Source organism: Pygocentrus nattereri, chromosome 23, assembly GCF_015220715.1.
Source record: "Pygocentrus nattereri isolate fPygNat1 chromosome 23, fPygNat1.pri, whole genome shotgun sequence".
Taxonomy (NCBI): Eukaryota; Metazoa; Chordata; class Actinopteri; order Characiformes; family Serrasalmidae; genus Pygocentrus; species Pygocentrus nattereri.
In genome coordinates, this window is record NC_051233.1 from 34,527,949 (window position 1) to 34,542,948 (window position 15,000).

Genomic DNA, 15,000 nt, shown 5'->3' on the forward strand with positions numbered 1-15,000 from the left:
GCTCAGGGTTCTTCACAGTGACTGGATCTGAATCTACTTGGGATGTGGAAAAAACGGGAGATTCACAGCACGAAAGTCCAGCTGAAAATCCACAGGTCCTGTATGATGATCATCTCAACAAAATGTTTCCAACATCCTGTGGAGTCCATGAGTCGAAGAACTGAGGCTGTTCTGAGACCTGACCCAGCATTCACATGGTGTTCCTAATGAAGTGCTCGCTGAGTGGACGGGAATGTAGGTCCTGGTCATAACTGTGGAGGAACCTGAGTGGATCTCATGTAGGTCGTGGGTCTGATGTTCGCTAGGCTCGTGTAGGTCGTGGGTCTGATGTTCGCTAGGCTGGTGTAGGTCGTGGGTCTGATGTTTACTAGGCTCGTGTAGGTCGTGGGTCTGATGTTCGCTAGGCTGGTGTAGGTCGTGAGTCTGATATTCGCTAGGCTGGTGTAGGTCGTGAGTCTGATATTCGCTAGGCTGGTGTAGGTCGTGGGTCTGATGTTTGCTAGGCTGATGTAGGTCGTGGGTCTGATGTTCGCTAGGCTGGTGTAGGTCGTGGGTCTGATGTTCGCTAGGCTGGTGTAGGTCGTGGGTCTGATGTTCGCTAGGCTGGTGTAGGTCGTGGGTCTGATGTTCGCTAGGCTCGTGTAGGTCGTGGGTCTGATGTTCGCTCGGCTGGTGTAGGTCGTGAGTCTGATGTTCGCTAGGCTGGTGTAGGTCGTGGGTCTGATGTTCGCTAGGCTGGTGTAGGTCGTGGGTCTGATGTTCGCTAGGCTGGTGTAGGTCGTGGGTCTGATGTTCGCTAGGCTGGTGTAGGTCGTGGGTCTGATGTTCGCTAGGCTGGTGTAGGTCGTGGGTCTGATGTTCGCTAGGCTCGTGTAGGTCGTGGGTATGATGTTCGCTAGGCTGGTGTAGGTCGTGGGTCTGATGTTCGCTAGGCTGATGTAGGTCGTGGGTCTGATGTTCGCTAGGCTGGTGTAGGTCGTGGGTCTGATGTTCGCTAGGCTGGTGTAGGTCGTGAGTCTGATGTTCGCTAGGCTGGTGTAGGTCGTGGGTCTGATGTTCGCTAGGCTGGTGTAGGTCGTGGGTCTGATGTTCGCTAGGCTGGTGTAGGTCGTGGGTCTGATGTTCGCTAGGCTGGTGTAGGTCGTGGGTCTGATGTTTGCTAGGCTGGTGTAGGTCGTGGGTCTGATGTTCGCTAGGCTGGTGTAGGTCGTGGGTCTGATGTTCGCTAGGCTGATGTAGGTCGTGGGTCTGATGTTCGCTAGGCTGGTGTAGGTCGTGGGTCTGATGTTCGCTAGGCTGGTGTAGGTCGTGGGTCTGATGTTCGCTAGGCTGGTGTAGGTCGTGGGTCTGATGTTCGCTAGGCTGGTGTAGGTCGTGGGTCTGATGTTCGCTAGGCTGGTGTAGGTCGTGAGTCTGATGTTCGCTAGGCTGGTGTAGGTCGTGGGTCTGATGTTCGCTAGGCTGGTGTAGGTCGTGGGTCTGATGTTTGCTAGGCTGGCGTAGGTCGTGGGTCTGATGTTCGCTAGGCTGGTGTAGGTCGTGGGTCTGATGTTCGCTAGGCTGGTGTAGGTCGTGGGTCTGATGTTCGCTAGGCTGGTGTAGGTCGTGGGTCTGATGTTCGCTAGGCTGGTGTAGGTCGTGGGTCTGATGTTCGCTAGGCTGGTGTAGGTCGTGGGTCTGATGTTCGCTAGCCTAGTTGTTCGCGTAGGTACACAACCATATTTAAATGTACCATAAGGTTCGCCTTATCTTACATTTAAAGGACATGGTGCCGTTTCTGACTCTGCCTACGATCTGATCATCATAGGCAAAATCAGAACATCATGACAGTAATTAGTAGACAAACCCGCAGAGCTAGCATGCTAAGCTAACATCCTTTAGTGAGGCCTGATTTGACGGCTGCAACATTGTTCAAAACGATGATTTAATATGTTTGTAAGTATAACGAGGATAAATATGAGGAAAAATTATAAACACATTATACTTCAAATGAATTTATATAAAATATGAAATGAAATCTAAAGTTTGTTTTCAATTAAAACATTTCCTGATCAACTTTCTATTAAAATACTGTTAATGTGAATTAATTTTTATTTAATTACATTTTTGTTTGTGTGGTGGACTACACTAGACTTGACTAGATTAGGTTAGATTAGATTTAAATTAGATTAGACTAGACTTGATTAGACTAGACTTGATTAGACTAGACTTGGTTAGATTAGACTTGATTAGATTAGACCTGTTTCGTTTGGATTAGATCAGATTAGTAATTCGGTGGTTTGTGTTCTGTTCTGTAGAGGTTTTAAAGCCTTCAGCACAAATCAGAGGAAAAAAACACAACTCCTCACTACACGCACCTGTGTGTGTGTGTGTGTGTGTGTGTGTGTGAGAACACTTGGATTTCTACACTTGTGAGGACCAAAGTCTGTGTAAAGTTGCTAATGAGCTCCATGTTTAATAAAATCAGGTCCTCAGGTCAAGATTAAGATCAGTTCTAATGACTTGTGGATGCATATAGTCTGTAGGACATTACTGAGCAAAATTAAAATACCACTCGAGAAACCATAGCACTGAGAAACCCCCTAGCAATACTGTAGCCTGGGATCTAATTGCAACCACCTAGAACACCACAGCAGTCACCTGGGACACCACAGCAGTCACTTATCTACACACAAAAAGTGATACCACATCAATCCTCTAGCAACACAATAGCAACCACCTGTGATACCATAGCAACATCATAACTGCTTAAGACGTGCAGTTGCTCTGAACCTTCATCAGGAAATGAGCTTTTCTCATTTATTTGACTTTCTACTCAAAAGTAAATGACGGGCGTTACCAGAGACATGTATGACCTCATGTCCCCACAAGGTATGAAAACAAGTGTGTATGTGTGTGTGGGAGAGCTTCTGACCAAACTTACTGACCAAAGCTGTCCCCAATTACTGACCAAAGGCCTCCCAACTTACTGACCAAAGCTTTCCAAACTTACTAACCAAAGGCCTCCCAACTCACTGACCAAAGCCTTCCCCACATACTGACCAAAGCCCTCCCAACTTACTTACCAATGCCTCCCCCACTTACTGACCAAAGCCCTCCCAACTTATTGAGCCCTCCCCACCATCAATGTCCAATGCCCTCCTCACTTACTGACCACAGCTGTCCCCACTTACTGACCAATGCCTCCCCCACTTACTGACCAAAGCCCTACCCACTTACTGACCAAAGCCCTCCACACTAACTGACCAAAGCCCTCCCAACTTACTCACCAATGCCTCCCCCACTTACTGACCACAGCCCTCCCCACTATCCCTGTCCAAAGCCCTCCTAACTTACTGACCACAGCTGTCCCCACTTACTGACCACAGCTGTCCCCACTTACTGACCAAAGGCCTCCCAAGTTACTGACCAAAGCCTTTCCTACTTACTGACCAAAGCCCTTCCCACTTACTAACCAAAGCCCTTCCCACTTACTGACCACAGCTGTCCCCACTTACTGATCAAAGGCCTTCCCACTTACTGACCAAAGGCCTCCCAATTTACTGACCAAAGGCCTCCCAACTTACTGACCAAAGCTTTCCTAACTTACTAACCAAAGGCCTCCCAACTTACTGACCAAAGCTTTCCACACTTACTGACCAAAGCTTTCCAAACTTACTAACCAAAGCCTTCCCCACTTACTGACCACAGCTGTCTCCACTTACTGACCAAAGGCCTCACAACTTATTGAGCACAGCCCTCCCCACCATCACTGTCCAATGCCCTCCCAACTTACTGACCAAAGCTTTCCAAACTTACTAACCAAAGCCCTCCCAACTTACTGACCAAAGCCTTCCCCATTTACTGACCACAGCTGTCTCCACTTACTGACCAAAGCCCTCTCAACTTACTGACCACAGCTGTCCCCACTTCCTGACCACAGCTGTCCCCACTTACTGACCACAGCTGTCTCCACTTACTGACCAAAGGCCTCCCCACTTACTGACCAAAGCCCTCCCACCTTACTGATCAAAGCCCTCCAAACTTACTGACCAAAGCCTTTCCTACTTACTGACCAAAGCCCTCCCCACTTACTGACCAAAGCCCTTCCCACTTACTGACCACACCTGTCCCCACTTACTGATCAAAGCCCTCCCAACTTACTCACCAATGCCTCCCCCACTTACTGACCAAAGCCCTCCCAACTTATTGACCACAGCCCTCCCCACCATCACTGTCCAATGCCCTCCTCACTTACTGACCACAGCTGTCCCGACTTACTGACCACCGCTGTCCCCACTTACTGACCAAAGCCCTCCCCACTTACTGACCACAGCTGTCCCTACTTACTGACCAAAGCCCTCCCCACTTACTGACCACAGCTGTCCCCACTTACTGACCAAAGCCTTTCTTACTTACTGACCAAAGGCCTCCCCACTTACTGACCAATGCCTCCCCCACTTACTGACCAATGCCTCCCCCACTTACTGACCAAAGCCCTCCCCACTTACTGACCAAAGCCCCCCCACTTACTGATCAAAGCCCTCCCAACTTATTGACCACTGCCCTCCCCACCATCACTGTCCACAGTCCAGAACTGCAGTGACCCCAGTGACCCTTCCTGCTCTGAGTGAACCCGTGTCACTGCTTTGTGTTCTCTAACAAAGGCTGGCTGCCCCAAATCTCAGCTCATTAATATTCATGACCTTGTTTGTTTGTTTGTCTTGTTACGCTGAATCGTAGCGTTTTTGTCTGTAATGAGTTTCATGTTGTGTTTGTTTGATCCTCTCAGATGCCACATGCACAGAAAGACCTCGGGGGGGGTGTCCAATAGTAATACCCCTTTTACCCATGTAGGCTACCATAGCAACTCCCTAGCAACCACACGGACACCTAAGAACCCACCTGGCAACATCTCACCAGCTTTAAGCAGCCACTGCATTTCATTCAGGAAAGTCCAGACTTTTCTGTGATGTTTATGATCCTACAATCATAAATGCATCATACCCCCCCCCCCCCCCATCCCCCCACCACCACCCCACCTACTCAAACTACAGTGTACGCTTTACAGCATGATTACATCACCGCTCTGGATGAAAGTATGATTGGTGTCCAGGTTGCTGTTCTTTGAGCCCCCCGGGGGTCTGTGCACAGGCCTGCTTCTCTAGCATGGCTGCATGCTGCCCAGTTTTGTGTCTGTGTCTTCTCTGAGCGTGTGCGATGACCCCCTGCTGACCCCTGTCTGATCTGGTTAACAGGAGGCTCCGTATGTGATGTATAAGCGGAATTATATGCAGATGGAGGGTAATGACCGCTATGAGGGCTACTGCGTTGACTTGGCCTCAGAGATCGCCAAACACGTAGGGATCAAATACAAACTGTCCATCGTGGCCGACGGCAAATATGGGGCGCGTGACCCCGAGACCAGAACCTGGAACGGCATGGTGGGAGAACTGGTGTACGGGGTAAGTGAGAGGTCATGACCCCATTAGGGATCAGACAGGCGGTTAGAGGGTGTGTGAAGTTAGTAACACTAGCGAGCCAGAGCAGCTGAGACGGTGATACATCCCCAAACAGCGCTGGACCTCGTTTTCATCTAAATGTGCTACACTTTAAAAACCGAACCGAATGCCTACTCGTCTAATTACTGAGCGTTACGCTACAAACAAAACTGTCCACCAGACTCAGATTATAACAAAATATTCCAAATATCTGCAAACAAAACTCTGAAGATAATTAGAAGTGTAAACACAGCAGGATGTCTGTGATGGATGTGTCTTTTATCCAGCTCAATGCAGTGCAGTATAAATAAACCTTTTCTTTCTATAAATCAAACTGGACGATCCAACATGGCAGAGTTTTAATTGTTGAGGAAAAGTCGTTAGAAATCAGCTTAAATTTACCGCTTAAATAAAAAAAAAACATTAAAATGTGTGACTGGAATCTTTTATGGATGGGACACAAAACTGTAGCTGCACATCTGAGAAATTGTTGCTGCACCTTTTTGGTGAAACTTGGTGAAATCGTCTTTGTGGTTTATGACATCTGAATTTGGAAGTTTGTTCCCGTTTAGATTTCAGGTCCTCAGATTTTCCCGTTTTGGCTCTCGGTTCATGGCTGGACGTCTTCCTGTGTCCCTGAGTGTTGCTAACTCCACCCAGGTCTTTGGTCTTGGTCAGAATTCACAGCCCTGAAAATTAAAAAAAGGGAAATTCTCTAAAATTTCTAAATTTGGAAAAACAGCATTTTTTTGACTTAAGATGGCGCCACTGAGCGCAAAGTGAATAAAATCACTTGACTTTCAATCTCAGATTACCAGTTGCACCCAAAATCTGAAACTTTTCTGATTGGACTAAAGTGGTTATGTTTTTTGTAGTTGTGCTTTTGATAAACAATAAATAGAAGCTGTTTACATTTTTAAAAATTGATGGAATTATTAAACTTTTATTTACAATCAGGTTATTATTGTCTATGGTTTCCTTCAAAGTGTTGTTACTTAAATGTGAGCATGAAAAATAGAGTTAATAGTTCAGAGTTAATAGTTCAGAGTTAATAGTTCAGAGTTTCTAGTTCAGGGTTTATACTTCAGGGTTTATAGTTCAGAGATTATAGTTCAGGGTTTCTAGTTCAGGGTTTCTAGTTCAGGGTTTATACTTCAGAGATTATAGTTCAGGGTTCATAGTGCAGGGTTTATAGTTCAGAGATTATAGTTCAGGGTTTCTAGTTCAGGGTTTCTAGTTCAGGGTTTCTAGTTCAGAGATTATAGTTCAGAGTTTATAGTTCAGAGTTAATAGTTCAGGGTTTATAGTTCAGGGTTTATAGTTCAGGGTTTATAGTTCAGGGTTTATAGTTCGGAGATTATAGTTCAGGATTTATAGTTCGGAGTTAATAGTGCAGGGTTTATAGTTCAGAGTTAATAGTTCAGAGTTAATAGTTCAGAGTTAATAGTTCAGGGTTAATAGTTCAGGGTTTATAGTTCAGGGTTTATAGTTCAGGGTTTATAGTTCAGGGTTTATAGTTCAGAGTTAATAGTTCAGAGTTAATAGTTCAGGGTTTATAGTTCAGAGTTAATAGATCAGGGTTTATAGTTCAGAGTTTATAGTTCGGAGATTATAGTTCAGGATTTATAGTTCGGAGTTAATAGTGCAGGGTTTATAGTTCGGAGTTAATAGTTCAGAGTTAATAGTTCGGAGTTAATAGTTCAGGGTTAATAGTTCAGGGTTTATAGTTCAGGGTTTATAGTTCAGGGTTTATAGTTCAGGGTTTATAGTTCAGAGTTAATAGTTCAGAGTTAATAGTTCATGGTTTATAGTTCAGAGTTAATAGATCAGGGTTTATAGTTCAGAGTTTATAGTTCAGGGTTTATAGTTCAGGGTTTATAGTTCAGAGATTATAGTTCAGAGATTATAGTTCAGGGTTTATAGTTCAGGGTTTCTAGTTCAGGGTTTATAGTTCAGGGTTTATAGTTCAGGTTTATAGTTCAGGGTTTATAGTTCAGAGTTAATAGATCAGGGTTTCTAGTTCAGAGTTTATAGTTCAGGGTTTATAGTTCAGAGTTAATAGTTCAGAGTAAATAGTTCAGGGTTTATAGTTCAGGGTTTATAGTGCAGGGTTTATAGTTCAGGGTTTATAGTTCAGGGTTTATAGTGCAGGGTTTATAGTTCAGGGTTTATAGTGCAGGGTTTATAGTTCAGGGTTTATAGTGCAGGGTTTATAGTTCAGGGTTTATACTTCAGAGTTTATAGTACAGGGTTTATAGTTCAGAGTTAATAGTTCAGAGTTAATAGTTCAGGGTTTCTAGTTCAGAGATTATAGTTCAGGGTTTCTAGTTCAGGGTTTCTAGTTCAGGGTTTCTAGTTCAGAGTTAATAGTTCAGAGTTAATAGTTCAGAGTTAATAGTTCAGGGTTTATAGTTCAGGGTTTATAGTTCAGGGTTTATAGTTCAGGGTTTATAGTTCCGAGTTTATAGTTCCGAGTTTATAGTTCCGAGTTTATAGTGCAGGGTTTATAGTTCAGGGTTTATAGTTCGGAGATTATAGTTCAGGATTTATAGTTCGGAGTTAATAGTTCAGAGTTAATAGTTCAGAGTTAATAGTTCAGGGTTTATAGTTTAGGGTTTATAGTTCAGGGTTTATAGTTCAGGGTTTATAGTTCAGAGTTAATAGTTCAGGGTTTATAGTTCAGGGTTTATAGTTCAGAGTTAATAGATCAGGGTTTATAGTTCAGAGTTTATAGTTCAGGGTTTATAGTTCAGAGTTAATAGTTCAGAGTTAATAGTTCAGAGTTAATAGTTCAGGGTTTATAGTTCAGAGTTAATAGATCAGGGTTTCTAGTTCAGAGTTTATAGTTCAGGGTTTATAGTTCAGAGTTAATAGTTCAGAGTAAATAGTTCAGGGTTTATAGTGCAGGGTTTATAGTGCAGGGTTTATAGTGCAGGGTTTATAGTTCAGGGTTTATAGTTCAGGGTTTATAGTGCAGGGTTTATAGTTCAGGGTTTATACTTCAGAGTTTATAGTACAGGGTTTATAGTTCAGAGTTAATAGTTCAGGGTTTCTAGTTCAGGGTTTATACTTCAGAGATTATAGTTCAGGGTTCATAGTGCAGGGTTTATAGTTCAGAGATTATAGTTCAGGGTTTCTAGTTCAGGGTTTCTAGTTCAGAGATTATAGTTCAGAGTTAATAGTTCAGAGTTAATAGTTCAGAGTTAATAGTTCATGGTTTCTAGTTCAGAGATTATAGTTCAGAGTTTATAGTTCAGGGTTTATAGTTCAGAGTTAATAGTTCAGAGTTAATAGTTCAGAGTTAATAGTTCAGAGTTAATAGTTCAGGGTTTATAGTTCAGGGTTTATAGTTCAGAGTTAATAGTTCATGGTTTCTAGTTCAGAGATTATAGTTCAGAGTTAATAGTTCAGAGTTAATAGTTCAGAGTTAATAGTTCAGAGTTAATAGTTCAGAGTTAATAGTTCAGGGTTTATAGTTCAGGGTTTATAGTTCAGAGTTAATAGTTCAGAGTTAATAGTTCAGAGTTAATAGTGCAGGGTTTATAGTTCAGGGTTTATACTTCAGAGTTTATAGTTCAGGTTCTATAGTTCAGCGTTTATAGTTCAGCGTTTATAGTTCAGAGATTATAGTTCAGAGATTATACTTCAGAGATTATAGTTCATAAATTATAGTTCAGGGTTTCTAGTTCAGCGTTTCTAGTTCAGCGTTTCTAGTTCAGCGTTTCTAGTTCAGAGTTTCTAGTTCAGAGATTATAGTTCAGAGTTTCTAGTTCAGAGATTATAGTTCAGAGTTTATAGGTCAGGCTTTATAGTTTAGATTTTATAGTTTAGATTTTATAGTTCAGGGTTTCTAGTTTAGAGTTTCTAGTTCAGGGTTTCTAGTTCAGGGTTTCTAGTTCAGAGTTTCTAGTTCAGAGATTATAGTTCAGAGTTTCTAGTTCAGAGATTATAGTTCAGAGTTTATAGGTCAGGCTTTATAGGTCAGAGTTTATAGGTCAGGGTTTATAGTTCAGGGTTTATAGTTCAGAGATTATAGTTCAGGGTTTCTAGTTCAGATATTATAGTTCAGAGTTTATAGTTCAGAGTTTATAGTTCAGAGTTTATAATTCAGGGTTTATAGTTCAGGGTTTATAGGTCAGAGTTTATCGGTCAGAGATTATAGTTCAGGGTTTATAGTTCAGAGTTTATAGGTCAGAGATTATAGTTCAGAGATTATAGGTCAGAGTTTATAGGTCAGGGTTTATAGGTCAGAGTTTACAGTTCAGGGTTTACAGTTCAGAGTTTACAGTTCAGGGTATATAGTTCAGAGTTTATAGGTCAGGGTATATATGTGAGTTTATAGTTCAGGGTTTACAGTTCAGAGTTTACAGTTCAGGGTTTATAGTTCAGAGTTTATAGTTCAGAGTTTATAGTTCAGAGATTATAGTTCATAGTTTATAGGTCAGAGTTTATAGGTCAGGGTTTATAGTTCAGAGTTTATAGTTCAGGGTTTACAGTTCAGAGTTTACAGTTCAGGGTTTATAGTTCAGAGTTTATAGTTCAGAGTTTACAGTTCAGGGTATATAGTTCAGAGTTTATAGTTCAGAGTTTATAGGTCAGGGTTTATAGGTCAGGGTTTATAGTTCAGAGTTTATAGGTCAGGGTTTATAGTTCAGAGATTATAGTTCAGAGTTTATAGGTCAGAGATTATAGGTCAGGGTTTATAGGTCAGGGTTTATAGTTCAGAGTTTATAGTTCAGAGTTTATAGGTCAGAGATTATAGGTCAGGGTTTATAGGTCAGGGTTTATAGTTCAGAGTTTATAGTTCAGAGTTTACAGTTCAGGGTTTATAGTTCAGAGTTTATAGGTCAGGGTTTATAGTTCAGAGTTAATAGTTCAGAGTTTACAGTTCAGGGTTTATAGTTCAGAGTTTATAGTTCAGAGTTAATAGTTCAGGGTTTATAGTTCAGAGTTAATAGATCAGGGTTTATAGTTCAGAGTTTATAGTTCGGAGATTATAGTTCAGGATTTATAGTTCGGAGTTAATAGTGCAGGGTTTATAGTTCGGAGTTAATAGTTCAGAGTTAATAGTTCGGAGTTAATAGTTCAGGGTTAATAGTTCAGGGTTTATAGTTCAGGGTTTATAGTTCAGGGTTTATAGTTCAGGGTTTATAGTTCAGAGTTAATAGTTCAGAGTTAATAGTTCATGGTTTATAGTTCAGAGTTAATAGATCAGGGTTTATAGTTCAGAGTTTATAGTTCAGGGTTTATAGTTCAGGGTTTATAGTTCAGAGATTATAGTTCAGAGATTATAGTTCAGGGTTTATAGTTCAGGGTTTCTAGTTCAGGGTTTATAGTTCAGGGTTTATAGTTCAGGTTTATAGTTCAGGGTTTATAGTTCAGAGTTAATAGATCAGGGTTTCTAGTTCAGAGTTTATAGTTCAGGGTTTATAGTTCAGAGTTAATAGTTCAGAGTAAATAGTTCAGGGTTTATAGTTCAGGGTTTATAGTGCAGGGTTTATAGTTCAGGGTTTATAGTTCAGGGTTTATAGTGCAGGGTTTATAGTTCAGGGTTTATAGTGCAGGGTTTATAGTTCAGGGTTTATAGTGCAGGGTTTATAGTTCAGGGTTTATACTTCAGAGTTTATAGTACAGGGTTTATAGTTCAGAGTTAATAGTTCAGAGTTAATAGTTCAGGGTTTCTAGTTCAGAGATTATAGTTCAGGGTTTCTAGTTCAGGGTTTCTAGTTCAGGGTTTCTAGTTCAGAGTTAATAGTTCAGAGTTAATAGTTCAGAGTTAATAGTTCAGGGTTTATAGTTCAGGGTTTATAGTTCAGGGTTTATAGTTCAGGGTTTATAGTTCCGAGTTTATAGTTCCGAGTTTATAGTTCCGAGTTTATAGTGCAGGGTTTATAGTTCAGGGTTTATAGTTCGGAGATTATAGTTCAGGATTTATAGTTCGGAGTTAATAGTTCAGAGTTAATAGTTCAGAGTTAATAGTTCAGGGTTTATAGTTTAGGGTTTATAGTTCAGGGTTTATAGTTCAGGGTTTATAGTTCAGAGTTAATAGTTCAGGGTTTATAGTTCAGGGTTTATAGTTCAGAGTTAATAGATCAGGGTTTATAGTTCAGAGTTTATAGTTCCGGGTTTATAGTTCAGAGTTAATAGTTCAGAGTTAATAGTTCAGAGTTAATAGTTCAGGGTTTATAGTTCAGAGTTAATAGATCAGGGTTTCTAGTTCAGAGTTTATAGTTCAGGGTTTATAGTTCAGAGTTAATAGTTCAGAGTAAATAGTTCAGGGTTTATAGTGCAGGGTTTATAGTGCAGGGTTTATAGTGCAGGGTTTATAGTTCAGGGTTTATAGTTCAGGGTTTATAGTGCAGGGTTTATAGTTCAGGGTTTATACTTCAGAGTTTATAGTACAGGGTTTATAGTTCAGACTTAATAGTTCAGGGTTTCTAGTTCAGGGTTTATACTTCAGAGATTATAGTTCAGGGTTCATAGTGCAGGGTTTATAGTTCAGAGATTATAGTTCAGGGTTTCTAGTTCAGGGTTTCTAGTTCAGAGATTATAGTTCAGAGTTAATAGTTCAGAGTTAATAGTTCAGAGTTAATAGTTCATGGTTTCTAGTTCAGAGATTATAGTTCAGAGTTTATAGTTCAGGGTTTATAGTTCAGAGTTAATAGTTCAGAGTTAATAGTTCAGAGTTAATAGTTCAGAGTTAATAGTTCAGGGTTTATAGTTCAGGGTTTATAGTTCAGAGTTAATAGTTCATGGTTTCTAGTTCAGAGATTATAGTTCAGAGTTAATAGTTCAGAGTTAATAGTTCAGAGTTAATAGTTCAGAGTTAATAGTTCAGAGTTAATAGTTCAGGGTTTATAGTTCAGGGTTTATAGTTCAGAGTTAATAGTTCAGAGTTAATAGTTCAGAGTTAATAGTGCAGGGTTTATAGTTCAGGGTTTATACTTCAGAGTTTATAGTTCAGGTTCTATAGTTCAGCGTTTATAGTTCAGCGTTTATAGTTCAGAGATTATACTTCAGAGATTATAGTTCATAAATTATAGTTCAGGGTTTCTAGTTCAGCGTTTCTAGTTCAGCGTTTCTAGTTCAGCGTTTCTAGTTCAGAGTTTCTAGTTCAGAGATTATAGTTCAGAGTTTCTAGTTCAGAGATTATAGTTCAGAGTTTATAGGTCAGGCTTTATAGTTTAGATTTTATAGTTTAGATTTTATAGTTCAGGGTTTCTAGTTTAGAGTTTCTAGTTCAGGGTTTCTAGTTCAGGGTTTCTAGTTCAGAGTTTCTAGTTCAGAGATTATAGTTCAGAGTTTCTAGTTCAGAGATTATAGTTCAGAGTTTATAGGTCAGGCTTTATAGGTCAGAGTTTATAGGTCAGGGTTTATAGTTCAGGGTTTATAGTTCAGAGATTATAGTTCAGGGTTTCTAGTTCAGATATTATAGTTCAGAGTTTATAGTTCAGAGTTTATAGTTCAGAGTTTATAATTCAGGGTTTATAGTTCAGGGTTTATAGGTCAGAGTTTATCGGTCAGAGATTATAGTTCAGGGTTTATAGTTCAGAGTTTATAGGTCAGAGATTATAGTTCAGAGATTATAGGTCAGAGTTTATAGGTCAGGGTTTATAGGTCAGAGTTTACAGTTCAGGGTTTACAGTTCAGAGTTTACAGTTCAGGGTATATAGTTCAGAGTTTATAGGTCAGGGTATATATGTGAGTTTATAGTTCAGGGTTTACAGTTCAGAGTTTACAGTTCAGGGTTTATAGTTCAGAGTTTATAGTTCAGAGTTTATAGTTCAGAGATTATAGTTCATAGTTTATAGGTCAGAGTTTATAGGTCAGGGTTTATAGTTCAGAGTTTATAGTTCAGGGTTTACAGTTCAGAGTTTACAGTTCAGGGTTTATAGTTCAGAGTTTATAGTTCAGAGTTTACAGTTCAGGGTATATAGTTCAGAGTTTATAGTTCAGAGTTTATAGGTCAGGGTTTATAGGTCAGGGTTTATAGTTCAGAGTTTATAGGTCAGGGTTTATAGTTCAGAGATTATAGTTCAGAGTTTATAGGTCAGAGATTATAGGTCAGGGTTTATAGGTCAGGGTTTATAGTTCAGAGTTTATAGTTCAGAGTTTATAGGTCAGAGATTATAGGTCAGGGTTTATAGGTCAGGGTTTATAGTTCAGAGTTTATAGTTCAGAGTTTACAGTTCAGGGTTTATAGTTCAGAGTTTATAGGTCAGGGTTTATAGTTCAGAGTTAATAGTTCAGAGTTTACAGTTCAGGGTTTATAGTTCAGAGTTTATAGTTCAGAGTTAATAGTTCAGAGTTTACAGTTCAGGGTTTATAGTTCAGAGTTTATAGTTCAGAGTTAATAGTTCAGAGTTTGATTCTTGTTGAAAGGACAAAACAGTTTCTTAACATTCGGGATGTGACCCCTGAGCTAAGCCTGCTGTAGTAAGAGGTGGTCAGCACCTGACCGTTTCGATCTGTCTGCGGGTCAGTCTTTACTGTTCAGTCGCCACCAGCCCAGTTACTGACCACGTTCTGTCGCTCTAATTTTGTGTGGATTTGCCTGAAGTTTGACTGTGTGAATTGATGATGGGTGCTGACCTTCTGGTGTCCACGCTGTGTATGTTTGTAGAGGGCGGACATCGCGGTGGCGCCGCTGACCATCACGCTGGTGCGAGAAGAAGTGATTGACTTCTCAAAGCCCTTCATGAGCCTCGGCATCTCCATCATGATCAAAAAGCCCCAGAAGTCCAAGCCGGGCGTCTTCTCCTTCCTGGACCCGCTGGCCTACGAGATCTGGATGTGCATCGTGTTCGCCTACATCGGCGTGAGTGTGGTCCTCTTCCTGGTCAGCCGCTTCAGCCCGTACGAGTGGCACCTGGATGACAGCGATGAAGCAAAGGACCCTCAGAGCCCCCCGGACCCGCCCAACGACTTTGGCATCTTCAACAGCCTGTGGTTCTCACTCGGAGCCTTCATGCAGCAAGGATGCGATATCTCGCCAAGGTTGGTTCTTCATTCAGAAACCACCAACGACGCGTCTCCTCTTTCACCTCCTTCATCTTCACCTTCATCTCTCCGTCTCTCAGCTGCTTCCTCTCTGCATTTTACAGTCGCCTCGTTCCGTCAGTCATGACGCCATGGTGCATATACGTTATTTACACACGTCACCGGCTTTCATCCATTAACCGTTCATTATTTATTTATTCATTCATTCAGCTTCTGCTTCACTTTCTCTGATCTCGCTGTGTTCTTTTTTTCTGTTCTTTCTTCTCCACGATGGCTCCAAAGCTGGTTCTTTGACGGTTCTTTAGTAAAGAAAGTGGTTCTATACAGTTCCATGAACACTTAAAGAGCCATTCAGATGCTTTGCATGGTGGAACGGTTCTTCAGACTGATGGAGAGTGCTGTATGTGGTTCTGCTGATCTCCATCGCTTATTAAAGAACCCCTGAAGAACCGTCTCTTTTAAGATGTTTGTGTGGCGGCAATTTTTACAGAGAGCTTCACTAAAATAACTCATATTCACC

The 15,000-nt window shown here is 41.0% G+C and overlaps 1 protein-coding gene across 5 annotated transcripts in view; it reads left to right on the forward strand.

Annotated features, from left to right (window-relative positions):
- The window catches only part of gria3a (glutamate receptor, ionotropic, AMPA 3a), a 126,234-nt gene that overhangs the window by 62,165 nt on the left and 49,069 nt on the right, over positions 1 to 15,000 (forward strand). For all 5 annotated transcript variants that reach the window (XM_037533160.1, XM_037533162.1, XM_037533164.1 and 2 more), the window contains 2 exons: positions 5,238 to 5,444; positions 14,104 to 14,477. In XM_037533160.1, the coding sequence (XP_037389057.1) occupies positions 5,238 to 5,444; positions 14,104 to 14,477 (581 nt within the window). The remainder of the gene's footprint in view (positions 1 to 5,237; positions 5,445 to 14,103; positions 14,478 to 15,000) is intronic.